Source organism: Triturus cristatus, chromosome 7 (assembly GCF_964204655.1).
Source record: "Triturus cristatus chromosome 7, aTriCri1.1, whole genome shotgun sequence".
Lineage (NCBI taxonomy): Eukaryota > Metazoa > Chordata > Amphibia > Caudata > Salamandridae > Triturus > Triturus cristatus.
Window position 1 is genome coordinate 1611477993 of NC_140590.1, and position 26318 is coordinate 1611504310.

A 26318-nucleotide genomic window follows, 5' to 3' on the forward strand; every position below is an offset into this window, starting at 1 on the left:
CCCAAAGAGAGCGTTGTCATTCTACCTTGAACGCCAAGAGGGTTCCAGGTGGACGAGCAAAGAAGGGAAAGGTCATAAAGAAGCAGACCCTCTCCCTGATGGACCATGCTCTGCATTAAGATCTGCTATGCTTTTGCCAAGAAGCAACCCCCTGAGGGTGTGCGTGCTCATTCCATTAGAGGTATGGCTGCGGCCACTGCATTAGCACGTGGAGTTCGTGTCCTGGATATCTGCTAGGCAGCACAGTGGGCTTCTCTACATACGTTCACAAAGCATTACTGCCTGGACAGTCAGGTCTGTTGGGACGGTCACTTCGCTTGTTCGGTCCTGCAGGACTTATTAGTAGGAAATTATTGTGCAGACCCGCCTCCGGGGAGGTATTGCTTGAGTATCTGTTCGAAGGTGATGAATTTGCAGCTAGAAGTCTTACCTTCGGGAATTCCTTATCTGGTAGAGACTCTATCTAGCCACAGATCCTATACTTACCCACCCATTCTCCCCGCTCTGTGAACAGATTGCTAGGGATAGGACCTTCCCCTTTCAGGGTCCTAGTTTTCCACACAAGTGGTCAGTGTTCTTCATGGCTCTGCAATCTTGGAGCGGAAAGTCCCAAAAAGAAACTGATGACTGCATGCCTATATAGGCACCGCATATGTCAATTCGGGCATGTACAAACAACGTCACTTACCGGCATGCTGGTGTACTCCTCACAAAAAATTTCCGGATCCAGTCTGATGTCTGGAGATAATTCTAAGGTAAATAATCTGCAGCTATGTAGAGTCTCTACCAGATAAAGCGTGGCTGAAGTTAAGTAGCTTGTTTGTTGGTTTCAGAAGACTGTTGCCTTGAGAAATACACTCAGCTGTGCCTGGGTGGGAAAGTGAGAGTGAATTCAAGCACAAGAGGAGACTGGACATTTTTGCTTGTTCCTCAGGTGAGGTTTCTCCCTTATGGAATTAACAGTCTTTCACTTCCCAAAATCTCCTGCACCAACTGGGGTAGAGAAGGTGCTGGCAGAGGCAGAAGTTGGATGGGACTTGTAAGGCTGGTACTGCAGCTGAAAGTGCCCACAGCAAGAGCTCTACTCCTTGACATGTCCCAAGGAGTGGCAATGTTTTGACCTAATGGTACCGTGATTCAGTATCTGTATGCCCAGAAGGAACAATTATATCTCACTCTCAAGGTGCAATAACAGCTTGAGATTTTGGTCACAAAGGGAGCATGAGACTCAACTGAACGGAACGATGTATTATCCTTAGCAAGAGAGTATTTGTTCCCCAAAGAACTGTTACACCTGAGGTATCCAGTGACTAATTCCTGGACCTTGACAACTGTATAACGCTTTGACAAAATGTCATGTACCAGTGGAAATATGGTTATATTTTCTATTACTGAACTTCATCTGGGGTTATTCATACCCTTGCTTATGGAGGGACCTCTAGACTGTAAGTTGCCAGGTAGGTGTATCTCATTGCCCTAGTGTCAGAGATGGTGCTCAGAATTGTACTCTGATAGTAAAAGTTTGACTCGACTCCTCTTCCTTGTGACGAAATCCAGTGTCGCCTGTAGTGCTGGTCAAAGTTTCCTAGTTTGTTTATTTGGCGTACCCTTTGGTAACACAAGATTTACAGCTGTTATGAGTATTTAGCATAAATATTGTCCTTGTGCAAAAATCTGTAGTTCGCAGTGTTTTAGTTACAAGGTTTGTTTTTTGATCGTTTGTTCACGACAAAAAACGTAGCTGATCATCAAAATTCAAAACCTGACGGAAGCAAATGTTGCATGCTTGACACAAGTGATACATCTCTACTCTACAACAAATACATTCAGCAGCATTAGCCAAACATATGCCAGTTGCCTCAAAAATTACACGATTGCATAAGCTTAGTTAATGGAATAAATCTGTGAACTACCGGAGTTCTGCACGAGATTACTCTAGCTTAATACAAACTGCGCCCAGACTTGATTGCCAGTAGCTTCCAGAGGATCGACTTTAGATAGTACCATTCAGAGCACAAATGTGCATCGGTTCACCGTTCCCCAACTAAGTCACAAAGCTTATGCAGGTCAGATCATGCAGATGGGTGGTGAAGGGACTAAACCTGGCACATTGTGACAAAGGCTACATTAGCTGAAAGAGAGAGCAAAAATTCAGAAAAACAATTTAGATGAAAGGAGTGGCGTGCCCCTGCACAGAAAGTTTTTATTTATTTTATTTTTATTTATCCAGTTTTGTACAGCCCGAACTTGACCTGAAGGCATCGGAGCGCTTCACAGAGTTACAACAGTATCAGTTACATAAGTTAAAAATGTAGTAAATTTAAAGCACAGAGACAATAAATAAGAGAAGTGTACCATAAACAATTGAGTCTATGGACGATAAAGTGAGCTAGGCCCAAAGGCATCAGAGCACTTCGCATAAATAGCACAGCAGAAAATTATACGAGATACATATTGGGTAAATAAAAATATTAAGTAACAGTATATAACAGAAGTATAGGAACGACAGTACGATATGTTGATGAAATTAATCAGAGGTAGCTGAATACAATATACAGAAGGATATGAGGGCGTCATAGTTCTGAGGTAGCTATGAAAGGGTGTTGCGGATGTGGGGCAGACTAGAGGCAACGTTTTTCCCCGAGGTAGTAATGCTCAGATTTATTTGAAGGATGTGGGATAGAAGCATCGGATCATGCAGAGGATTTGGGGGGGGGAGGTTTAGGTATTTAATCAGAAGAAAGAGTTTGTTTCTTCCTAATGTGAGGGAATTAATGGTTGTCACGTAGATCCTGAGGCAGTGAGTTCCTGATTCTGGGAGTATTCCCATAAAAGGAGCTGGTGCAAGGTTTTTCTTTCTCAAATTTGGGCGAGATCAGGAGTGTAGACTGTTAGAGCTTCGGAGGGGTCTCTTTTGGCAGGCTTTTTATAATTTGTTTGTGAGGTAGGCTAGATTTTCCATGTAAAGTGCTTTGTGGGTAATGCAGGCATTTTTGAAAATACATCTTGCCTCGATTGGTAGCCAGTTGATTGTTACACACAAGAGTAAAATGGTCTGCTTTTCAGTGATTGGTGTGAAAAAAGGAATGAGTGAGGTTCAACCGTGCACAGGGAAGTGGCACACCTCCCAATGATGTGCGCATTCTTCTGTTTTCTTCTATTTTACCACAACAGTATTTATATTGAGCGAAACACAAAGATAAATGTTTATCTATGGGCTTCTGTCATACAAAAAAGGCATCGTAATAATATATGCGCACACCTACACACCAACACACACATTGCTTAATACATGAAAGTATCTCATGCAAAGAAACAATATATATATATATATATATATATATATATATATATGTCAAAAGATCGCACTGCTGCGCAAGAAAGAGCCCGCACTCCAGGAATCTTGGAATATTGATTTATTAGACTTGCTGATTCGTTTCGGCCTGTCCGGTCTTTGTCAAAGTCGCTATCCCACCATATACTGAACAGTTAAATGTTTTATACCAAAAGATCAATATAATTTGGTAGAGTATAGAAATATTGCAATTGTAAATGCGTTTATATAGCACTTCATACTTGGGACGAGGTACCATACATTATTCGTCATGTACAACGCTACACTGTGGGAGAGTGCTTAGAATGAACGGTGTTGTATTGCAATGAGATCGATGTGGGTAGCATTTTTTGTGAAATGCGTAAGTGAGCAGTGTGGCCAACGTATCCTGTCTTGGGTCCCAGTGCGTACTGGTGTGGCAGTTCAAAGAGGAGTATAAGATAGCATAGTAGTGTGGTGGTTGGAAGAATAAGAGATAAAATAATGGCTCATTAAAATAAGAGTGAGAGATAATGTGCAGACAATAGAGTATGATTTAAGAGTTTGGAATTCCAGATGGGCCGTTGTTAACTTCATTTTGAAAGTAGCTATTATCCACACAACAGACTGTCTTTTGTTAATAATCTACACAACCTAATGATATTTCTTAGAATGGCTTAGACAGTGAAATAACACACTTCACTTTTTTCCTTGAGATAAAAATGAAGTCAGTTAGATTTGGATTTTATAGAACAGCTATGGGGCTTATGTTAAACCCTAGCCCTGCCCCCCTCCACCTCTCTCCCCAGGCCCCCATGACCGTCCCACCCCTAGATTAGTGTCCATTAGGCAAACCTAACCTGGCAAATGTAAGAGTGGTAAGATCTGAACTCTCAGTGGACCACCTCTACTGGTGTAAGGTTAATTCCATGTGAGGACTGGCCTGATCAAGTCCCTATGGTGGTAGTGTGCTGGTGGGACCTCTTGCTGGAAGAGAGGCTACCACTTTCATTCTTAACTACAGAAGTTACGTCTATTGAGAGAAAAGGCATAGAACACTTTATCCTTTTAGGCAGAACTGGCAAAAGTACCGCCCCAGGGTTTTAAATAACACCTGCTGTCGAGTCTGATGCTGCTGTGCTGAGAAATGGGATGTTTTAAGGGGCACTAGTACACTAGTGATATTTACTGACTATAGAGGTCCTTGACACTGGGATCTATTTGTGGTGCCCACAGCTCCCCCATCCGTTTTACTAAGGACATGTGAGTGCACATCTTTAGAAGTAACCATATGTTCATGGCATGTGTATCTGCAGATGCACTTCCTCTGCATAGTCCTGTCATCTAGTGCTGGGCTCTGGGAACACCTCAGCAGAAGTAACCATATTTTCTTCCATGCAGGATGATGCCATCACGCTGGACAAACCACTCCCCCGCGACCCTGCAGCTCTTACTCACTCCTTCACATTGCCGGCATCGTCTTACAACCAGGATCCAGTCTACATCAATGGTAGCTTGAACTACAGTTATCGTGGCTACGGGTCTCTGGGAGGCGCCCTGCCGGCTCCTGCCACACTCCAAACAGGAAACCACAGTAATGGTAAGAAACAAAGCAAGTTGCATTTATTTGACATACTATGTATCAGAGAAATACTTCTTAAGCGTGGAAACTGGTCTATCACTTACTCCAGCACAGTGACACACCTTACATTGTGAAGGAAACGTGTCCACTATTACCTCACACTTCCCAGGTAAACAGTGTGCTTGCAGTTCATCTACATAATGTGTGAGCAAACCGTCCAACACTGCACATGTCACTGTTCATGGTGAAAGCATCTTCCACTGTCATTCTCCAAATGGTCATCAGCCTCTTCAGGATTGCTACAAAGTTCAGTGTACTGACACTCAGTCAAACACTGCCCTCCACCCCACAGACACCACTGACATAAATCCCTGAGTGTGAAGACAAACTCCTCAGCATGTCTGAGTGTGACACCTAGAATTTCAATAAAAGACAGATTTTGTAGGACAATGTGGACATTACACGTTTCTTTATATGTTCTTTGTTTTTCTCTGTTGAGTTTACAATTTTTTTTTTCATTTGAGCTTTTTCTTTTTTGCCTCTTAGCGCTATCCACCATGCCTCGTTTTAATTCCGATTAGGGGCTTTAGGATACCAGTCCTAAGCAAATATTGAATTGTAATTGTAATTCAGACAAGAGCATGTACAAAACATTTCATCACTTGTATGACAATATATATCAGGAACAAAAATATCATAGCACAAATGTATTATGTCCAAAATACCATCAATAAAAATACTGAGGTTACTTAACGAATATCATCAAAATACATACGTGGGCAGCAATGTGCGCTTTTGATATTTAAAATCAACTTTTCCTTGTCAACAGGGTGATTATGTCATGTCAATGCCCCAGGCCTGAAACCATGTTTTTACTACAAATGTAGTGGATGGCTCAATAGATGCTGCAGTCCACATGTGGCATTTAACTTTCCATTGTGAATTATAATTGTATGTCGCGCACTCCTGTTAAATCACGTACACAATGTTCTCCACTGTACACTGTTTTATAAAGAATTGAGCGTGCCATGCGGGAATAAGGTGGCCTGCCTCTCATAAAACTATACAGAAAATGCAGGTGCAAAGGTGCACTTGTCCCTACCTGCACTGCTAAGTGTGCAAACTAGTTGCTAAATGTTAACAACAACTTTACTAAATACAATGTAAAACAATCATACTACTTAACTGAATTAATATTAACTCATATTTTTTTACATGTTTTTATTGCGGATCAACTCTCTGCCAGTGTATCACATTGCTCTCATGAATATACAATGTCCATGTACATAATCCTAGACAATCGAAAAATATACAAAAAATTTCAAACAGCAGATTGATGTTGGTGTCAGCACATATTTTCCAGAAGAAACTTTTCCCAATGCATTTCGGTATCTAATTGATCCCTTCCTCAGGGGAACTGTAAAGAAACATCAACAATGAATACCTGTGTGCAGCGGGCCAGGGAGATTCTTTTAAAAAAAATGGAAAACTGTGTGACTTGACGGTTAGTACATCAATTTTTTTTTCACTTCTCACCAAAAATGGTGGATTGATTACCCGTGTTAGCTTGTATGGTAGGCTGATGGTTCAGGACAGACGGAGATTATAGATGTGATGAGAAAGTGTCATAGAAAACAGAAAGAAAAAATTCACCGCGTGCTTCTTGGTGTCTAGTGCAAACATTTCCTCTACCCGAATACGCGCAGTGCAACAAACCAAGTGAAAAAATACTCATTGAATACCAAACATGTGTGTCATGAAAACGTATCCGATAACTGAACTCCGAAGAGAACTAGCTCTAGAATAAATAATCACAATACATATGTACCACTGATACACTCTCATTACATGAAATTCTATTCGACCCGTCAGATGTAACATCAGTTACCTTTTATTGCTCCGTAGCTCCGTGGGAGAATACAAAAAACCTTATCGCCTCTACCCTCTCGTCAGTGTCTAGAACCATTACTTCTGCAATCAATGGAATGTGAATCAATAAAAGCTAGCTATGCGTCGTGCCATATCATCTCTTACCAGAAAATCGAACCTCTCCCCTTCATCTAGTACTCCAGCAAACCCGTAGTATCCACCTCGCAGTCACGGAAGACGTGTTCCCATATAGGCCTGAACTACATGCAACATTGAAAAAGGACTAACGCAGTTAAACGAATCCATCGAACCGGTACATGGCCATCTTAGACTGTCTGTTATCGAAGAGAATATAATGGTACAAACAACTTGTGTGATTTCCGAAGATCAACTGTGGTGCCGTTTGCGGGTCAATACCAGAAAAGTGAAAACTAAGTTAACGGTGCCCGAATATTGAGAAAGTACCACCACCAAAAAGGAAACGCTTAATGTCTTGCCTCACTGTTTCTCAGCATTCTACATATTTATATATAATTGCAAGTCATAAGTAAACATGTTTAAAACCGCACTTTGAGACACGTAATACCAGCAAGCTTCCAGTTACAATACGGAATAGTGTCGATGCCTAGAAATGCATACTAGTCATCAGATTACATGTCATGGCTTGACTCATTGAAACAGTACTGTGAGACAAATAATGGTGACAGCAAAGAAAGGAACAAATTACTGTACAACAAAGTGACACTGTTGTTAATCTGTCTGAACCCTTGAACTGTGTTACCTGTGTGTTGTATACACACAAGGGGGACTGAATGAACTGACTCCTAGTGAGCAATCTAGCCTATTGTATATGAAACTGTGTCAAGTTAAAGAAAGCAACTCATGTCCAGTTTGTCATTTAATCTAGACGGCATAATGGTGTTCAGGTATTTGATCCACCAGATTTCTCTCTGTGATAGCCATTTGGCATTGTCTCTATCAGATATTAAGGCTACTTTTTCTAGTATTAAAAATCGTAATTGAGGTATGCTGTAGTTTGACTCCATCCAATGCATGGCCAGACTGGAATTCGGATTTTTGTTGCGAATAAGAGTCTTGTGTTCAGTAATTCTGATCTTTTAATTTTTCTTTCAGTTTTCCCTACATACATTTTACCGCAGGGACATTTTATGCCACAAATTACGAACGTAGAGTTTCAGTCTGTAGAATCTCGTAATTTAATAATTTTTCCTGTATGGGGGTGTGTAATCGTGTTGCCTGTAATGATGTTGTTGCAGTGAACACAATTGTGGCATTTTTTCATGCCCACTTCTGTGACATGAACCCTCGTCGCTTTCTTGGTCAATAGTTCCTTTCTGTTTCTGCTCCTGGTGTACGCGAATAGTGTTTTTTTTAGTAAACAGACCTTTGAAATCTGATTCACTTTGGAGTAATTCCCAACGACAGTTAAGAATCTTTCTGATGTGGTGAGATCTTGTTGAAAATTTAGAGACAAAAACCATCCTGTCTTGATCTTTTTTTCTCCTTGGTTTGTAATAAAAGTCTTCTGGGAACTCTCTCCAATCTTTCTTCAGCAGCAGTAATCACATTTCCGGGATATCCTTGAGCTTGCAATTTGGCTTTTTGTTGTTCCATCTCTGCAGCTAATGCTTCTGATGTAGATGAGATGCTCTTGATTCGTAGCATTTGAGAATAAGGTAAATTTTGTAAGAGATCAGGTGGATGAAAGCTGGTATACAGCAGAAAGTTGTTTCGGTCAGTCGTCTTATGAAAGACAGTAGTGGCTAGTCCTCCTTGCAGTTTAGTAATGAGCATGTCCAAAAACGCTATTTGGTTATCGCTAAATTGTTGAGTGAATTGTATGCGAGTAATCCTCAGATTCAATTTATTAATTTTCTTAATCAGCTCCTGTTCTGAGTAATTCCAAATCAGAAAGATGTCATCGATGAACCGCTTGTAGAAAATCAAATTGTCTTGCCAACCTGGGTCTCACAGAATGTAGTCCTCCTCAAACGTAGACATATATGTGTTGGCGTACGCCGGGGCTCCAGCAAAGCCCATTGATGTCCCACTAATTTGGAGAAAAAATTATTCATTCCATTTGAAGTATGCATGCTGTAAACAGAATTGTAGTAACTCCAGAATAAACACCCTGTTGGCTGCTACAGGAGTTAGGTGTAATAAAGCCCATTCACAGGCGTCCATGCCTTCATCTAGTGGGAGAGATGTGTATAACGATGTTACATCTATTGTACACAGAATCCATGCAGAAATGTCTTGACCTTCCAGTTGTTTTAGTAATTGTAAAAAATGTGTTGTGTCTTTAATATAAGTCTTCCACTGTTGCACAAAAGGTTGCAAAAAATCATCCACATATCTGCCCAATGGTTCAAAGACAGATCCACATCCCGTAACTATGGGTCTGAAGGGAGGATTGTCCACATTTTTATGCACTTTGGGTAACATATAAAGGCTTGGGCATCTCGGGTGCTTGATGGTTAAGAATCTGTAGGTATTGCCATTAATCCATTTCATATCAAGTGCCTTATCCAGAATTCTTTGTAAAGTCTTCTTGATTTCGTTGATTGGATCTTGAGATAATTTCAAATATGTGTTTGGATCATTCACATGTTCTTGAACTTTGGTAATGTAAAACGTGGTATCCATGAACACCAGTGCTCCACCTTTATCTGCCGATTGAAAGGTTAACGTTGGATTTCGTGCCAATTCTGGAATAATGCACTGCTCCTGCACATTAAGATTGCTCTGGATTTTTGGTGTGAAGTTCAACTTTTTCTAAGTCATTCTTTACCAAGGTCTCAATCGCATTCAGAATTTTATGGGCCATGGCAGCCATGTATGTGCTACGCTGTTAAAATTCCTTGTAATCTTGTGTATCCTATTTTTCCGGTATGCTGTTTCCTTCTGGTAAAGACGGAACAATGTTGGAAAAAAAGTGTTGTAATCTCAAATTACGCATGAATTTGAAGAAGAATATTTCTGTTTCTGTTTTGTTGGTATGATAAGTAGGCACAAAAAAAGTACCTTTGTTTAGTACTTTTAACTGTTATCCGATACAATGCTTTCTTGTGATGAAGTTACTTGTTTTTGGATAGGTCGTCTTTGGGCGTACACTTCAGCCCACGTATAAACTTCATTAAATTTATATTCAATTGTATCACGTTTATATTTATGTAATTTGCGCTCTTGAGTTTCTTTACCATAACGATCTATTTTCTCATTGAGGTCCTTCAACGTAGTTTGCCAAAATTCTGTGTCGCATCTTGTACTCAAGTCTGTTTTGATGGTGTCTATTTCTTCCTCTAGTTCTCCGATTGTCTTTGATAGTTCTTCCACCAATAGAAGAATTAAATCTAATGAGCATTTGTTTAAAATGGCATGCCATTTTTCCATTAAGTGTCGAATTGAAACTTGAATAGCATCGGTTTGATTGGTAGTCGTAATCCTCTTGGTATTCTTTGTACCTTGTGGTACTGGACTAAGGTAGATGCATGCAATCTCTGATTGAGAGCCCATTTTGAAAGGAATTCCAGTTGACGAAGCTGTTGTGCGATTGAACCTCCTTGGGTGCTGAACGTTTGAGCTTCCTGTATTAATCCATATATGTCATTGGCTTGTGCTGTAATGTAAGTTTTGGTGTCCGTTCTGTTGTCCGTGATGTTGGCAATTGCCTTGAACGACGTACCCATACCATGGGTGTATTTAAGCATCCTATTATTGCCTTATAGGAAAGTTTAAATGTGCCAATCAGGTTTTAAGATCATTTTGACATGTTTTAGTGGTCTGAGCTCATGCACTGGGCACTGGATAGCAGTGTCCTAGGGTTAGAGTTCAAGATTACGAGCAGGTGAGAGGCCCAAAAAATGAAAAACTCGGTGTAACCACCCAAAAATGGGTCACTTCGCAAAAACAACTATATTTAAAAAAAACACTTTTAAATGTATTCTTCATTGAAGTATCTTGCTTGCAGTCAGAAATTTACGAGGAATACAGAATATTATAAATCCCTCTGTAGGTAGCTATTAATGAGCTCTGTGTGACAGTAATTGATGAAATGTGTATACACTACCTCCTGTAAACCACAGATTGTTATTCTTATTTCCCAGTAAGTTCTAAACACAGAAGCCTGAGCGTGGGCGGTTCCGTCTACTCCTTGACTCCAACCCCATCTCGTCAATCTCACTCACCAATCTCATTCTTCTAAGTGCTATGGAATGTTCTACTGGTCTCCTCTAAAGAACATTTTACAGAAAGTTCTCTTAAAGACTTTGGGCCAGATGTCCAAAGAGTAGGAATAGCGATTTTATCTTAATCGCTATTTGGAAATTGCTATTCCTTATGTATGAAACATTTTGATTCCTAGTGAGTCGCAAATCGACCTACCTCATGAATATTCATCAGGTAGGTTGCAGTTTGCGGCTCATTAGCAATGCCTGTCATCACAGGGATGGTGGCTTGCTGAGGTCAGCGGACCACCATGTGTTTGGTTTCCTTTAAATAAAAGTTATTTTTTGTTGTTAAAATGCAACCTGTTTACCTTAAAGAAAAACAAGATGCGTTTTGACAATAAAAATTAAACAATTTGTTTTTATTCTTTAAGATCAGGCAGTGCCTGCTCTTAAAAAGGGCTTTTCCAACATTCACAAAGGGGAAGAAGCCCCATGGGAACCCTTCCAGTTTGCGAATGCGTTACCACCAATGTTGAGTTGGTGGTAAAATATCAAGGTTTTGCGCAAAACCTGGATACATAACCCTGGATTATTTGGAAAGGAAGCCCTAAACATGCCCCTTCCAAATAGCGATTACTACACCCAAACTGTGATTCTGGAGAATCATAGTTTGGATGTTTGCACATTTGGAAAAGCATTTTTGCCGTCACAAATGGCCCGATTTTGCAAATTGGGCAGTTTGCGATGGCAAAAATGCTTCATGCATATGTCCTTAAGGGCATTATTTAAAGTTTGGCAGTTTAGGGGATGCCATACATCTATCAAAAGTTTCAGATATCCTCTCTACTCTAGTTAGAGTTCATAGGCCCATAATTTGTTGTAAATAACATGAACGGGACATCAGCCATTTTTAGGCTGATGCCTCGCATCCGCTAAACAGTAAATAAGATCCACAGGGGACCACAAGCACTGCTGTAAATCGTCAGAGCCCCAACCTCACTAAACTTGTGATTCTGTCGCACTGTTTAGAGTTGTGGGAAGCACTTTAAGTATTTGAGCAGAGCATTTGCACCTGGGCATCTACTTTGCCACTTGTCAGTGGCCTCCAGTTCCAGCTTGTTCCAGTTGCTGCCTTTTGAACAAGTAACACCACCGCTAACCCAGTTCTCCCTCCTGTGTTTTTCGCGCTCATTGTTCTTCCCGCCAACATAAGCCCCACCCACCCCAGGACCTACTTTATGGATGCCGCAGCGCAACTGTGCTCAGCGGGCACGCCAAAGGCAAACTCGTCTGTACCTGTCCGTGCCCAAACCGTGCCTAGCACCAGGAACCCTGGCCCCACGACCATTCAGCGCAACTCCACAACCGCCACCAGAGCCAACAACACCGCCACTACTCCTCTGGCAACCTCAACAACACACTGGCCAACACGCTGCTGCCATGCATCTTCCAGCACCACGGTAGGACCTTTCTCCTGCACCCATTGCGATTTCACCTTTGATACCTCAGACACGTGCCACCACCACTAACGAGCGCCAATTGTCCGCCATGCTCGTCAACGTCCAATCCCTAGGGAAACACTTCACCAAAATCTGGGACCTCCTCAACAGTAACTCACTGACCTCCTCTTCCTGACTGAAACATGGCTTAACCCAGCCTCCAACCCGGACATCACCACTGTCACCCCACCCGCCCACAAAATCATACACCAGGACCGAACCCACAAACTAGGCAGAGGACTCACAATCATCTACGCAATCACAATTGACTGGACCACCTCCACGGATTTGGACACCACCCTCATGGAACAGTTCCACTTCAAACTACGAACAGACTACAATGCTGGGTGGAATTTTGCAACCACTTCGCTGACTTCATTGCTCCGCTGTCCAAATCAACCAACTAACTCTTCCCCTTGACCTCAATTTCCACCTGAAAAGCACCTCAAACCCTAAGTCCACAGCCCTCCTTGACAGCCTCAGCAACCTCAAACTCGCCCAGCTCATCCAAGGGCCAACCCACACAGTAGACCACACCCTTGACCCTATTTTCTCCTCCAACAACAGGTTCACCACCAGCCATACGACCCCCGCTCACATGGTCTGACAACTACATCATGCATTTCATGATACCTGCCCACTAAGCCACCCCACCAGAAAAACCCAAAGCACCATCAAAACTATGGGGCAAAATATCTGAAGAAAACTGGACCGAGACCTTACAGGAACTCCCACCCAGGCAAACCGGCAACCTCGATATGGACACCAAGCGCTTCAATAAATGGCTTGCCGACTGGACTATGCCAACTGCACTGCTCCCACCAAAAACGTGACCTACAAAAGCAACAAACTATCCAGCTGATGACATATAAGATCAGCGGGGATTTCTAGAACCTAAGGGGCTTATTTACAAGCCCATTGCACTGACGGTGCGTCTCATTTTTTGACGAACCAGCGGGGCAGTGTACCTGCCCATATTTACAAGGCCACGTAAAGTCACCCTGCATGACTTTTCATAGCCTTGTAAATATGGGCCCCTTTCACACATTATGTGTTCCGTGGATGTTCCCACACAACATCCATGGAACCTGATACATTCCCACATCAACAAAGTGTTGTAAACCTAGGCATGCATCAGAATCCTATGCTACCCCTGTGTAGGCATAGGAGAGGTGCAATGAGGCGAAATACGTGTTCGAGGCATATGAGCTGCAGATTGTACACTTAGCATAGATCGCCATCTGGTGTTGGGCCCGGATGTTTGCAGTTTGTTTTTGTTCTTTGGACAGTCTTTGGAAGTCACGAGTTCGGTGACTCCTCCTTCGGTCCGTACTGCGCATGGGCTTCGGCTCCATCCTCAGATTGTTTTTTTCCGCCATCGGGCTCGGATGTGATACTTCGTGCTCCGGCTTCGAACTTCTACGGTTCAAGCCTCGACGGAAAATCCTCGTTCTTCGAGTTTCTTCATCAATCTTCATCTCTCGAAGCGGCACTTTTCTCCATTCCGCACATCGGCACCGGCCTTCGGGCCCTCCTCGACTCCGGTCCCGGCCGATGGAAAGGACTCCGTTCAAAAAGTGCCCAAAATGTGGGTCTAAATTTCCCCACACCGACCTCCATCAGGTGTGTAACCTTTGCCTCTCCCCAGAACACGAGGCTAGAGACTGCCCCGCCTGTAAGTCTTTTCGATCAAAAAAGACCATCCGGGATCGAAGAGCTCGACGCACCATGGCGCACTCATCGACCGCGGCTCCACCGGACATCTTCGGAGACGACACCGGAGCTTCGGGGCAACAACACACCGAGCAGGAGGAAGACGTCGTCAGCGCTTCCGAGGCCGACGACTCCGACGTGGAGGACATCACCCCGGCGCAGAGGGTCGTGAGTACTCTACCCCCTCCCACCCCCGCGCCCAAAACCAAAGAGACTCAGGTTACACCCTCGCCTGCAGGCCTGGGTAAAACAAAGCACGCAGCTTCTATCACCCCACCTTCGGGCCCGGTGTCGAAGCCTCACAAGTCACACGGCAGCTCGGGCTCGAGCCAGCCGACGCCTGGTGCCGATAAACACCGTTCGGCACCGAAGAAAGTGACGCCCAGCTCGACTCCGAAGCCACCGGTGCCGAAGCCTGGACTCTCGGTGCCGACAAAACACAAACACAAATCCCTCGGCACCGACGCTCCTGCGCCGAAGACTACCTCGACGCCGAAAAAAACGGAGGTTCCAAAAAGGCATGGCGCAGAGAAACCACCAAAATCCTCGGCTCCGAAAACATCGGCGCCAGCGGACGATTCGGCGCCACTGGACCTTTTTACACCAGATCCTTATCAAAAGACCTTATCTAAGGATCCAAAGACTGGGCTATTGACTTTAGCTGTCAAGAAAAGACGTCTTGACACGCCAGCTCCTCCTCCACCGCCCAAGCGGAAGGACTCTGCCACATCTCCTCTCAGAGTGCCCTCCCCACTACCTCCTCCTCCACCTCTTCCACTTCCTCCCCCTCCCAGGTCTCCGCCACCCTTGCCTCATCATTCCCCGACCCCGTCCCCAGATCCGGATTACGGGGATCCAGATTATGACCCGGCGGACGCCCCAATGGACCCCACTCCACCGGGGACCCCAGACCCATGGGAAGATTACCAAAACCCTGACATACCGGATGTGCCTCAGGACGACCTCTGCCCATCCAGGCCATCTCCCCCAGAGGACTCACTAGGGTTTCACCACTTAGTGCAGAGAGCAGCACACTACCATAGGGTGGAAATGCATAGTGAACCAGTGGAAGACGACTTCTTACTGGATACATTTGATATTCAGGATAAGTCCACAGCTATCTTGCCCATGCTTAAGGGTGTCACCAAGCATGCTGCAGAGGTGTTCAAAGACCCTGTCAGGGCCAGGGTCTTAAACCCTAGAATAGAAAAAAAGTACAAGGCGGCACCCACAGACCCTACATACATTAAGGGCCCTGCTCCCTTAGATTCCCTAGTTGTGTCCACAGCTAGAAAGCGGTCTAACTCCCAGTCCTCAGGCGAGGCCCCACCGCCAGATAAGAAATCCAAACTTCTAGATGCGTCTGGTAAACGCACCGCCTCGCAAGCCGCGAACATCTGGCGCATTGCGAATACACAAGCGCTGCTTGCGCGTTATGACAGAGCACACTACGATGAGCTTGAGGCTCTTATGCAGCACCTCCCGGAAAAACACAAACGTAAAGCTCATGACCTGATACAGGAGGGAAAGCTAATTACTAACACCTCCATTAAATGTGCCCTCGATGCAGCCGACACTGCTTCTAGAGCCATAAATACTAGTGTCCTGCTTCGTCGTCATGCCTGGCTCAGGATCTCAGGGTTCAAGCCAGAAGTCCAGGCATCCATACTAAATCACCCCTTTGACCAACAAAATCTCTTCGGGCCAAAGGTAAACGAAGCATTAGAAAAAATGAAAAAGGACACAGACACAGCAAAGTCTATGGGGGCATTACAATCACAGACCCCTAAACGCTCCTTTCGGCGCTCATCCTTTCGTAGCACAGGCAGAGGCTACTCCACCGATAGCGCCTCAACCTCCTACAAGTCTCCTGCTCAAAATACCTTCTCAAAGGGCTACCAAAGGGGTGGATACAGAGGCAACAACAATAAGGGCAGGGGCAAAACTAACACCACCCGTTCTGCCACCCCGCCCGCACAATGACTTCCCTCCGCTCCCCCCAGACCATCCCACTCCGGTCGGGGGCAGACTACAAAACTTTATCCATGCATGGGAATCCATAACATCGGACAAATGGGTGACCCAAATTATTCGGTCAGGGTACTGTCTCGAGCTAACATCTACCCCACCCAATATCCCACCAAGGCACCGTCCAATGTCTCAAGAACATTCCACACTGCTCAAAAAGGAGGATCTCTCCCTCCTCCAAAAACACGCTATAGAGCAGGTCCCCGTCAATCAGCAAAATCTAGGGGTCTACTTTCTGTATTTCCTGATACCAAAGAAAGACGGGACCCTGAGGCCCATTCTGGACCTCCGGCCTCTAAATGCATATATACATTCAGACCATTTTCACATGGTCACCCTACAACAAGTCCTCCCGCTCCTCTCTCAAGGAGACTTTCTCACTACCTTGGATCTGAAAGACGCATACTTTCACATTCCAATACACCCTTCTCACAGGAAGTACCTCAGGTTTGTGGTGGACGGTCAACATTACCAGTTCACAGTTCTCCCCTTCGGGGTCACCACCGCACCACGGGTGTTTACCAAATGCCTAGCAGTTGTAGCAGCACACCTCAGACGTCAACATATTCACGTCTTCCCTTACTTAGACGACTGGCTCATAAAAGCCGCGTCCTACAACCAATGTGTGCAACATACCAACAGCACCATCCAACTGCTCCACCAGCTAGGCTTCACGGTGAACTACCAAAAGTCCCACCTCCTACCATCTCACACAAAGCAATATCTCGGGGCCACTATAGACACCTCCAAAGGTATTGCTTATCCAAACTCAGCCAGAATCGCAAGCATACAAGCCTTGCGTCAAACGTTCCTTCCTCAACACTCTCTTCCAGCAAGAGTGTTTATGAAGCTCATAGGGATGATGGCATCTTGCATCTTCATAGTGCCCCATGCAAGACTCCACATGCGTCCACTTCAAGAGTGCCTAGCACAACAGTGGAACCAGGCCCAGGGACAGCTGACGGATCTGGTGTTGGTGGACGGGCGCACCCATCACTCTCTGCGTTGGTGGAACACCACAAACCTTTCCAAAGGGCGGCCGTTCCTGGACCCGGTTCCTCAGGTGATTCTAACAGCGGACGCATCGCTCTCCGGCTGGGGAGCGCACCTCTTACACCTCACAATGCAAGGTCTATGGACGCCGCAGCAAAAGTCGCTCCACATCAACCATCTGGAGCTCTTGGCGATCTTTCTAGACCTAAAATCCTTTCAAAAACAGATTTCAGCCAAAGCAGTCCTCATTCGCACAGACAATATGACTGCAATGTATTATATTCAAAAACAGGGGGGGACACACTCTCCCCAGCTCTCCCGCTTAGCCCAGAGCATATGGAGATGGGCAATTCCTCAAAACATCTTTCTCCTGGCACAGCACGTTCCAGGCGTACAAAACACCATGGCAGATCTGCTCAGCAGACAAACGCAACAACTACACGAATGGGAACTGCATCCACAAGTTCTTCGCCCATTCTTCCACAAGTGGGGGCATCCTCAGATAGACCTCTTCGCCACCCACGAAAACAAAAAATGCCCAAGCTTCGCCGCCAGATACCCACACCCATTGTCCAAAGTCAATGCGATATGGATGAACTGGTCAGGCAAATTTGCATACGCCTTTCCACCTCTCCCGCTAATTCCATTAGTGGTAAGGAAGCTACAACAGCACTCCCTCACACTCGTTCTCGTAGCTCCAACATGGGCCAGGCAGCCGTGGTACACCACACTACTACAGCTCTCGGTGGTACCACATCAAAAACTGCACCTGTCCCCATGCCTCCTAACTCAGAACCATGGAGAAATCAGGCACCCGGACCCAGCTCAGCTCAACCTTGCGATCTGGCTCCTGAAATCTTAGAATTTGGGTACCTTAACCTTCCCCCTGATTGCATGAACATTATCAAGGAAGCCAGACGTCCTACCACTCGAGCATGCTAAGCCGCAAAGTGGAAGAGATTTGTTGTTTACTGCCGTAACAATACAATCAACCCTTTAGATGCATCCATACAGCACATCATATGCTATCTACTCCATCTCCAAAGGTGTAACCTGGCATATTCATCCATACGCCTACACCTAGCAGCGATTGCTGCTTACCTACAAAACAGACAGCATTTATCACTGTTCAGAGTGCCCGCTATTAAAGCCCTTATGGAAGGCCTTAAACGAGTAATTCCTCCCAGGGCACCACCTTCCCCTGTATGGAATCTAAATGTAGTTCTTACAAGGCTAATGGGTCCGCCCTTCGAACCAATGCATAAATGTGAGCTACAGTTCCTCACCTGGAAAACAGCTTTCCTCGTAGCTTTCACTTCCCTTAGAAGGGTTGGTGAAATACAAGCGTTCACTATACAGGAACCCTTCTTACAAATACATCACAGCAAAGTGATACTTCGTACAAATCCAAAGTTTCTGCCCAAGGTCATTTCCCCCTTCCATCTCAATCAATCGGTGGAATTACCTGTTTTTTTCTCGCAACCTCAATCTGTTGCGGAAAGGGCTCTACATACACTTGATGTTAAGAGGGCTTTACTGTACTACATACAGAGAACACAACCCTTCAGGAAAACTAAACAATTGTTTGTTTCCTTCTCTCCACCACATAAAGGCAACCCCATCTCTAAATCAGGGATAGCTAGGTGGATTGTAAAGTGTATACAAATTTGATATCGAAAGGCAAAAAGAACATTATCTGTTCCACCTAAAGCCCACTCTACTAGAAAGTTAGGGGCTTCTATGGCTTTTCTAGGGAACATACCCTTAGATGACATCTGCAAAGCAGCCACATGGTCAACACCGCACACCTTCACAAAACATTACTATGTAGACGTGCATTCCAAGCAACAAGCTAGTGTGGGCCAGGCTGTACTAAAGACACTTTTTCAAACCGCTGCAACGGATACCGGTGGTCGCCTCTAAGGTTGGGTACTGCTATATAATCTATGCTAAGTGTACAATCTGCAGCTCATATGCCTCGAACGGAATATGCTACTTACCAGTATGCATCTGTTCTTGGCATGTAGAGCTGCAGAGTTGTACACGCCCACCCGCCTCCCCGGCTACCTGTATCCGTTCCAGTCCATCTTATTTAGATACAACACACATGGGTTTCTCACTGTTATTACTACGCTCCATCATTTCCCTGTTGGCGAAAAACAATCTGAGGATGGAGCCGAAGCCCATGCGCAGTACGGACCGAAGGAGGAGTCACCGAACTCGTGACTTCCAAAGACTGTCCAAAGAACAAAAACAAACTGCAAACATCCGGGCCCAACACCAGATGGCGATCTATGCTAAGTGTACAACTCTGCAGCTCTACATGCCAAGAACAGATGCATACTGGTAAGTAGCATATTCCTTATTTCTCCTCGTTTTTTGCTCTTTCTAAAATAACGACATTAATTATTGTTTTTGCGCAGGAAGATGTATTTTCCTGCACAACAATCATCCCTGCAACGCAGGCACCCTTGTACCATGGCGCGAGGGTATCTGGGTTGGCGTGTGGCTGTTTGTGCACTGGGGCAGGGGAGAAGGACAGGAATACACAGAATCTTGTAGATACGGCGCATTCTGATGGATACGTCTGCCAGTGGATTCCTCACCTTGTGAATATCCCTGCGCCAGCAACATTCGGAAACTTTTGTGGCAGTCCACGCCGATGAGGTCGAAGACGACGTCACAGAGACACGGCTCCGCTCGCGACTCCGCTGACGTCACCGGCTCCATAAGAAGACCTCGTCGGCGTGATGACGTCAGTTCCCTTTTTTCCGCGCCGGCGACGCCAACGGATTTCGGGAATCGTTACTAGTAGCTTCACTTGTTACTTTGTGTATTTTCTAGATTTATCTGTCTTTCTTCGGGAAGATGTCGACAAGGAAGTCGGGTTTCAAGCCCTGTCGAGAATGTGGCAAGCACATGTCTATTACAGACCCACACGAAGATTGTGTTTGGTGTCTTTCATCCGACCACGATGTGGATGGTTGTACCAGCTGCTGCAAGATGAGCTCGAAAGCTCTTAAAGAAAGAGAGGCGAAGCTCTTCATCGCTCGGATGAAGAAGGAAAAAAGAGGAAGAAGGAAGTCTAGATCCAGGTCGAGGTCGAGGTCGGCGTCCAAATCGACTTCGGGGCATGCTTCGAGAAGTAAGAAGCATAAGAAGAAGAGGAGGCATTCTTCACATCATCACTCCGATAAAGGTTCGGCTCCGAAGTCGAAGTCGCCTACTCGACGCCGGAGAGAGTCCGTGTCTCCTTCTCCAGTCCCGACTTCACCTCCAGCTCCTTCTTCTCCGGTGACTTCGCCGGCTCCGGCTACATCTCCGGTTCCGGTGTCATCCCCGACGCCGGTTCCATCTCCGGCTCCAGCTTATTCTCCGGCTCAGTCTCCGGCCCCGGTCGAGGATCTTCAAGCCCCGGGTGAGCCTGTGACGCCGCTTGTTCCATCGTCGGCGCCGGCAGGACCGAGTCCGGTGATACCTGACCAGTATCCTGCATTCCCTGGTCCAGGTCAGGACCCCACGCATTATCTAAATGCCATGTACGGGGTGTTTTCAAGGGCCATGTATACCTCTGGTGCACCTGTGGGTCCGATGGCTTTTAATCTGGGAGTGCCGCAGGTCTATCCTCAAGCTCCATTCATGCCATTCTTTCCGGCGACGCCGTCTTGGCAGCTACCAGCGCCGAGAACATCGACGCCGCTTCCCTCTTCACCGGCGCCGACTCGTCTTCGTACGACGCCGGCTGCTCCTGCGGATCCGCGTTCGACGCTGGCGCCGTCGGATTCGAACACGGCGCCACCGACGCCGCTGGTGCGGATTCGTTCCAGAAGGGAAGCACAGAGAGTGGTGGATGAGAGAAGATCTCTTTTGGAAGAAGCTGAAGAGGGAGAGTTAGTTGAATCTGATGAAGTGTTTGAAGAGCTAAAGGAGGCAAGTGGACTGGATTTGTCTCCAGAGTGGGAAATCACTCCACCATCAGATGAGCCCTCTAAAGATGCAGCGCCGTATCATGCGGTCATCAGGAAGGCTGCGGAGTTGTTAGACCTTCAGTTACCAACCACGGAGTTCAGGTCTAACATTCTTACTGAGGTTCTGCATTCGCCTACTGCAGTCTCGGAGCCTTTGTTGCCCTTTAATGAGGCCATTATTGACCCTGTACTAGAGGTATGGCGCAAGCCTTTTTCAGCTCCTGCGGTCTCCAGGACAGTCGCAAGGAGATATAGAGCGGCTCCAGGGGACCCTGAGTTTTTAACTTCGCACCCATCACCTGAGAGCTTGGTAGTTCAGGCGGCTTGTTCGGGAAGGTCCAAGGGTGCCTTTCCTCAGGTTCCAGGGGACAGAGAGGCCAAAAAGGTAGACCAATCGGCCAAAAAGGTCTTTTCATCAGCCAGTATGGCTCCTAAGTCAACAAACGCAACGTGTTTGTTGGGGCGCTATATCCACGCGCTCATGGACTCAGCGAAAAAATTGGCACCAAAGCTATCGGAGGAGGATAGGGCCGGCTTCAATGAAGTTCTGACTGATGCCCAGGCGGCTGCACGCCAAGTCATTCAAAGTGGACTGGACACAGCAGACTCAGTTGCCACAGTCATGGGGTCTTCTGTCGCCACCAGGAGGGGTGCATGGCTAAAGTCCTCCGAATTCTCCTCGGATGTGCAGTCGACTTTATTGGACTTGCCTTTTGATGGGTCTGATTTGTTTGGTAAGAAGGCGGATGCTGCTCTCGAACGCTTCAAGGAGAGTAAGGCTACGGCTAGGTCGTTGGGTCTTCAATCCCAGCCGAGAGGATCTTTCAAAAGATATAGGGGCTTTGGAAGGGCGACTTTTCGCTCTTATAGACCGACCCAGCAACAACAGCAAGGCTCTTTGTCCAAGGGATACAGAGGAAGAATCAGGGGTCGCTCACGTGGCCGTCAACTCTCCTCCTCCTCCTCCTCCTCTTCCTCTTCCTCAGCCCCTCCCACCACCGCAAAGCAGCCCTAGATTCGACATTCCGGATCATGCTGGTCCTGTGGGGGGCCGGCTTACCCATTTTCTACAAGATTGGGAATCTGTAACTACAGATCTCTGGGTTCTGGATCTTGTAGAGAATGGGTACGCCCTTTCCTTTCGGGAATTCCCTCCAAATTACCCTCCTTGCCAAGGAGCTTGCTCGGAGGGCCACCGTCTTCTCCTGCAGGAGGAAGTCCTGAAGTTGTTTCAGAAAGGTGCAATAGAGGTGGTTCCAGAGCAGGAGAGGGGTCAGGGATGCTACTCCCGGTATTTTCTGATTCCGAAAAAGGACGGCAGGTTACGTCCGATATTGGACCTCAGAATCTTGAATCTTTTTCTAAAACAAGAGAAGTTCAAGATGCTCACCTTTGCTCAGGTTCTTCAAGCGCTGAATCAGGAGGACTGGATGGTGTCGATCGACTTGCAGGATGCGTATTTTCACATCCCAATCCTGAAGTCGCACAGAAAGTATCTCCAGTTTACGGTAGGGTCGCAGCATTATCAGTTTGCGGTCCTTCTGTTTGGTCTTACTTCGGCACCTCGAGTCTTCACGAAGGTGATGGCAGTGGTGGCAGCCCATCTCAGAAGGTCGGGGGTCTCGGTTTTCCCTTATTTGGACGACTGGCTGATCAAGGCAGAGTTGCCGGAGAAGGTGCTGCGTCATCTGCAGGATACAACTCAGCTGTTGTACAAATTGGGTTTTTCGGTAAACGTGCCCAAGTCTCACCTGGTGCCCTCTCTGCGCAACCTGTTCATAGGTGCGGTACTGGACACTACTGTTTGTCGAGCATTCCCTCCTCCTCAAAGGATTCTCGACATACAGGAAATGATTCCTTTATTTTACAACGGAGCGGTCGTTCCGGTTCTGAAGGTCCTTTGCCTGCTCGGTCTGTTCGCCTCCTGCATCCTGTTGGTCAACCATGCACACTGGCACATGAGGGTGCTCCAGTGGTGCCTCCGCAAGCAGTGGTATCAGCACAAAGGAGATCTCAGGGAGTCGATCAGGATCTCCAAAGAAGCTGCAGCGGATCTATCTTGGTGGAGCGTGGAGTGGAGGGCAATCTGTCCCAAGGAAAGCCCTTCCATCTACCTCCATCGGTGGCCACGGTGATAACGGATGCATCCACCTTAGGGTGGGGTGCTCATCTGGGGGATCTGGAGATCAAGGGTCTTTGGTCTCCAGAGGAAAGGTTGCTTCACATCAACCTTCTGGAGTTACGGGCGATACGTTTGGCGCTCAAGGCCTTCCTCCCTTCCCTTCGCGGTCAGTCTGTTCAAGTCCTGACGGACAACACTACCGCGATGTGGTATATAAACAAACAGTGAGGAGTGGGGTCTCTTTGTCTCTGCAGAGAGGCCCTGCGTCTATGGTCCTGGGCTCAGGACCACCAGATTTGTCTGATGGCGAATCATCTGGCCGGGGTTCTGAACGTACGTGCGGACAGTCTCAGTCGGCAGTTCTCCGCCGACCACGAGTGGAGGCTTCATCCAGAGGTAGTTTGTCACGTCTTTCGGATGTGGGGAACTCCTCGGGTGGACCTGTTCGCCACTCACGAGAATGCTCACTGCCCGTTATTCTGCAGTCTCCAGTATCCGATGCAGGGAGCGTTGGGGGACGCGTTTCAGTTGAGTTGGGGCTCACAACTCCTTTACGCGTTTCCTCCCATACCCTTGATTCCTCGGGTTCTGAGGAAGATTCGCCAAGACCGGGCCCAAGTTATTTTGGTCGCCCCGGATTGGCCAAGAAGGGTGTGGTATACCGATCTTCTCCGCCTCTCCTCGTGCCCTCCGCTCCGTCTCCCTCTGAGGGCAGACCACCTCTCGCAGTCGGAGGGGCAGGTTCTACACCCCCACCTCCAGAGCTTACACCTTCATGCCTGGAGATTGAACGGGGCAACCTGAATTCTTTCTCTCTCCCGCCAGATGTGGTGGATGTTATTTTATCGGCCAGGCGACACTCCACCAAATCTATATATTCATATAGGTGGTCTAAATTTGTGCTTTGGTGCGGAGAGAGGTCCATTGATCCCTTGAAGGCTCGCCTATCTAACATTCTACAGTTTGCCCTTTCTCTGCCTCAGCAACGCTTTGCTGTGGCTACTGTAAAAGGATACTTATCGGCTTTGTCGGCTTTCCTTTGCTTGCCGGATCAGCTGTCATTATTCAAATCACCTATTGTTCTTCGTTTTATAAAGGGCCTTACAAACAAGTTTCCTCCAACTCCTTTTATTATGCCTCAATGGGACTTAATCCTTGTATTAACTTATCTTATGGATTCTCCCTTCGAGCCCTTACACAAATGTCCCTTGAGGCTGTTGTCCTTTAAGACGGTATTCCTCATTGCAATCACCTCGGCAAGGAGGGTAAGTGAGCTTCAAGCTCTAAGTTCAAAACCCCAATTCTTGACTGTTCATGCTGAACGAATGGTACTCAGGACCAGGGCTGCGTTTTTGCCTAAGGTGGTAACTCCCTTCCATCTGGGGCAGTCCATTACCCTTCCTTCCTTCTATCCTCCCCCTCACCCTTCCACGGAGGAGGAGCGGCTTCACCGCTTGGACCCTAAGAGGGCGGTGAGCTTCTACCTGGACAGGACAAAGGACTTCAGGGTTGATGACCAGCTCTTCGTGGGCTTTGCTGGCTGCAGGAAAGGTCGAGCGGTGCACAAGCGCACCCTTTCCAGGTGGATTGTCTTGTGCATCAAGATTTGCTACTCCCTGGCTGGTAAGGAACCTCCGGAGGGTTTGAGAGCTCATTCCACTAGAGCAAAGTCTTCCACGTCTGCTTTGTCTAGGGGTGTTCCTGTGGAGGACATTTGTAGGGCGGCAACTTGGGCCTCCCTCCACACCTTCGCAAAACATTATTGCTTAGACACCGAGGTGAGGAGGGACGGACATTTTGCGCGATCCGTGCTTCAGGACTTTCTGGTATAGAAGGGTGGACACCCTCCTCCGGGAGTGGGGACTGCTGTGGAATCTATTCACAAGGTGAGGAATCCACTGGCAGATGTATCCATCAGAAGAACAAGTTGCTTACCTTCGGTAACGCTTTTTCTGGTGGATACAGTATCTGCCTGTGGATTCCTCACTGACCCACCCGCCTCCCCGTTGTCCATCCTTCTATACCTGAAATTCTATTGATGGTATTTCAAATGTGTTTTGTTACTGTCAAAGGCATTATGTTATTTCTTGTGCCTTGCTATTTATTCTCCACACTGTGTGTGTTGCTTTGCATATCATGTACTGTGTATACTGTGTATATATTGCTGTCAGTCTGTCCGTGTGCCTCAAAGGCACGGAAAAAAGGGCGGAACTGACGTCATCACGCCGACGAGGTCTTCTTATGGAGCCAGTGACGTCAGCGGAGTCGCGAGCGGAGCCGTGTCTCTGTGACGTCGTCTTCGACCTCATCGGCGTGGACTGCTACAAAAGTTTCCGAATGTTGCTGGCGCAGGGATATTCACAAGGTGAGGAATCCACAGGCAGATACTGTATCCACCAGAAAAAGCCTTACCGAAGGTAAGTAACTTGTTCTTCCTGCCCTTTTATTTTGATGCACGGCAGCGCAGCAGGATGGCTTGCTGCGCTACTGTACAACAGTATATAGTAAATGAGGCCCTGAATGCATGGGTTATCTAGTAAGGTTTGCGCCGGTGCTTGCTTGGTGCTGTGCAATTTTGTGCTGCACACGTAGTCCTTAAAATGGTAAGTGAGTCGATACAGCCCTTTGTATCCAGTGTGCGCCCATTGAAATCCTTTGTAAATAAACTCCCGTGTTTTTCAGTATTTTAAAGAGGCGCGGATCCTCCCCTGCTTCCCGCCTTTCAGTTGAACCGGCATGTTCTCAGATGGTGCTCTTCCATTCAGTGTCTTCTATGCTACTTAAAAACTTGGAGCCAGGCGTATCAAGGGGCTTGTTACCCGTTCTGTGTGTGTGAGAACATGCTTTATTTCACGTGGGCGGACCTTGCATTCCCGGAAGAAGGGGGGGTTGTCAGAAACTAGAGCCGTGTGCACTCAACGGACCTCCTAACTACAAATCTTTACGTGTAAATATAAATATGGTTATTGTAAGATATGGACTTCTTGCAACTAAACTATTCGCCATTAGAGGGCAGCGTTGCCCCTATTATGGATATCATA

At 46.4% G+C, this 26318-nt stretch overlaps 1 protein-coding gene across 2 annotated transcripts in view; it reads left to right on the forward strand.

The window, feature by feature from the left end:
• Window positions 1-26318, forward strand: part of NOL4L (nucleolar protein 4 like) — a 463439-nt gene that overhangs the window by 416187 nt on the left and 20934 nt on the right. For both annotated transcript variants that reach the window (XM_085619487.1, XM_085619488.1), the window contains one exon: window positions 4715-4913. In XM_085619487.1, the coding sequence (XP_085475613.1) occupies window positions 4715-4913 (199 nt within the window). The remainder of the gene's footprint in view (window positions 1-4714; window positions 4914-26318) is intronic.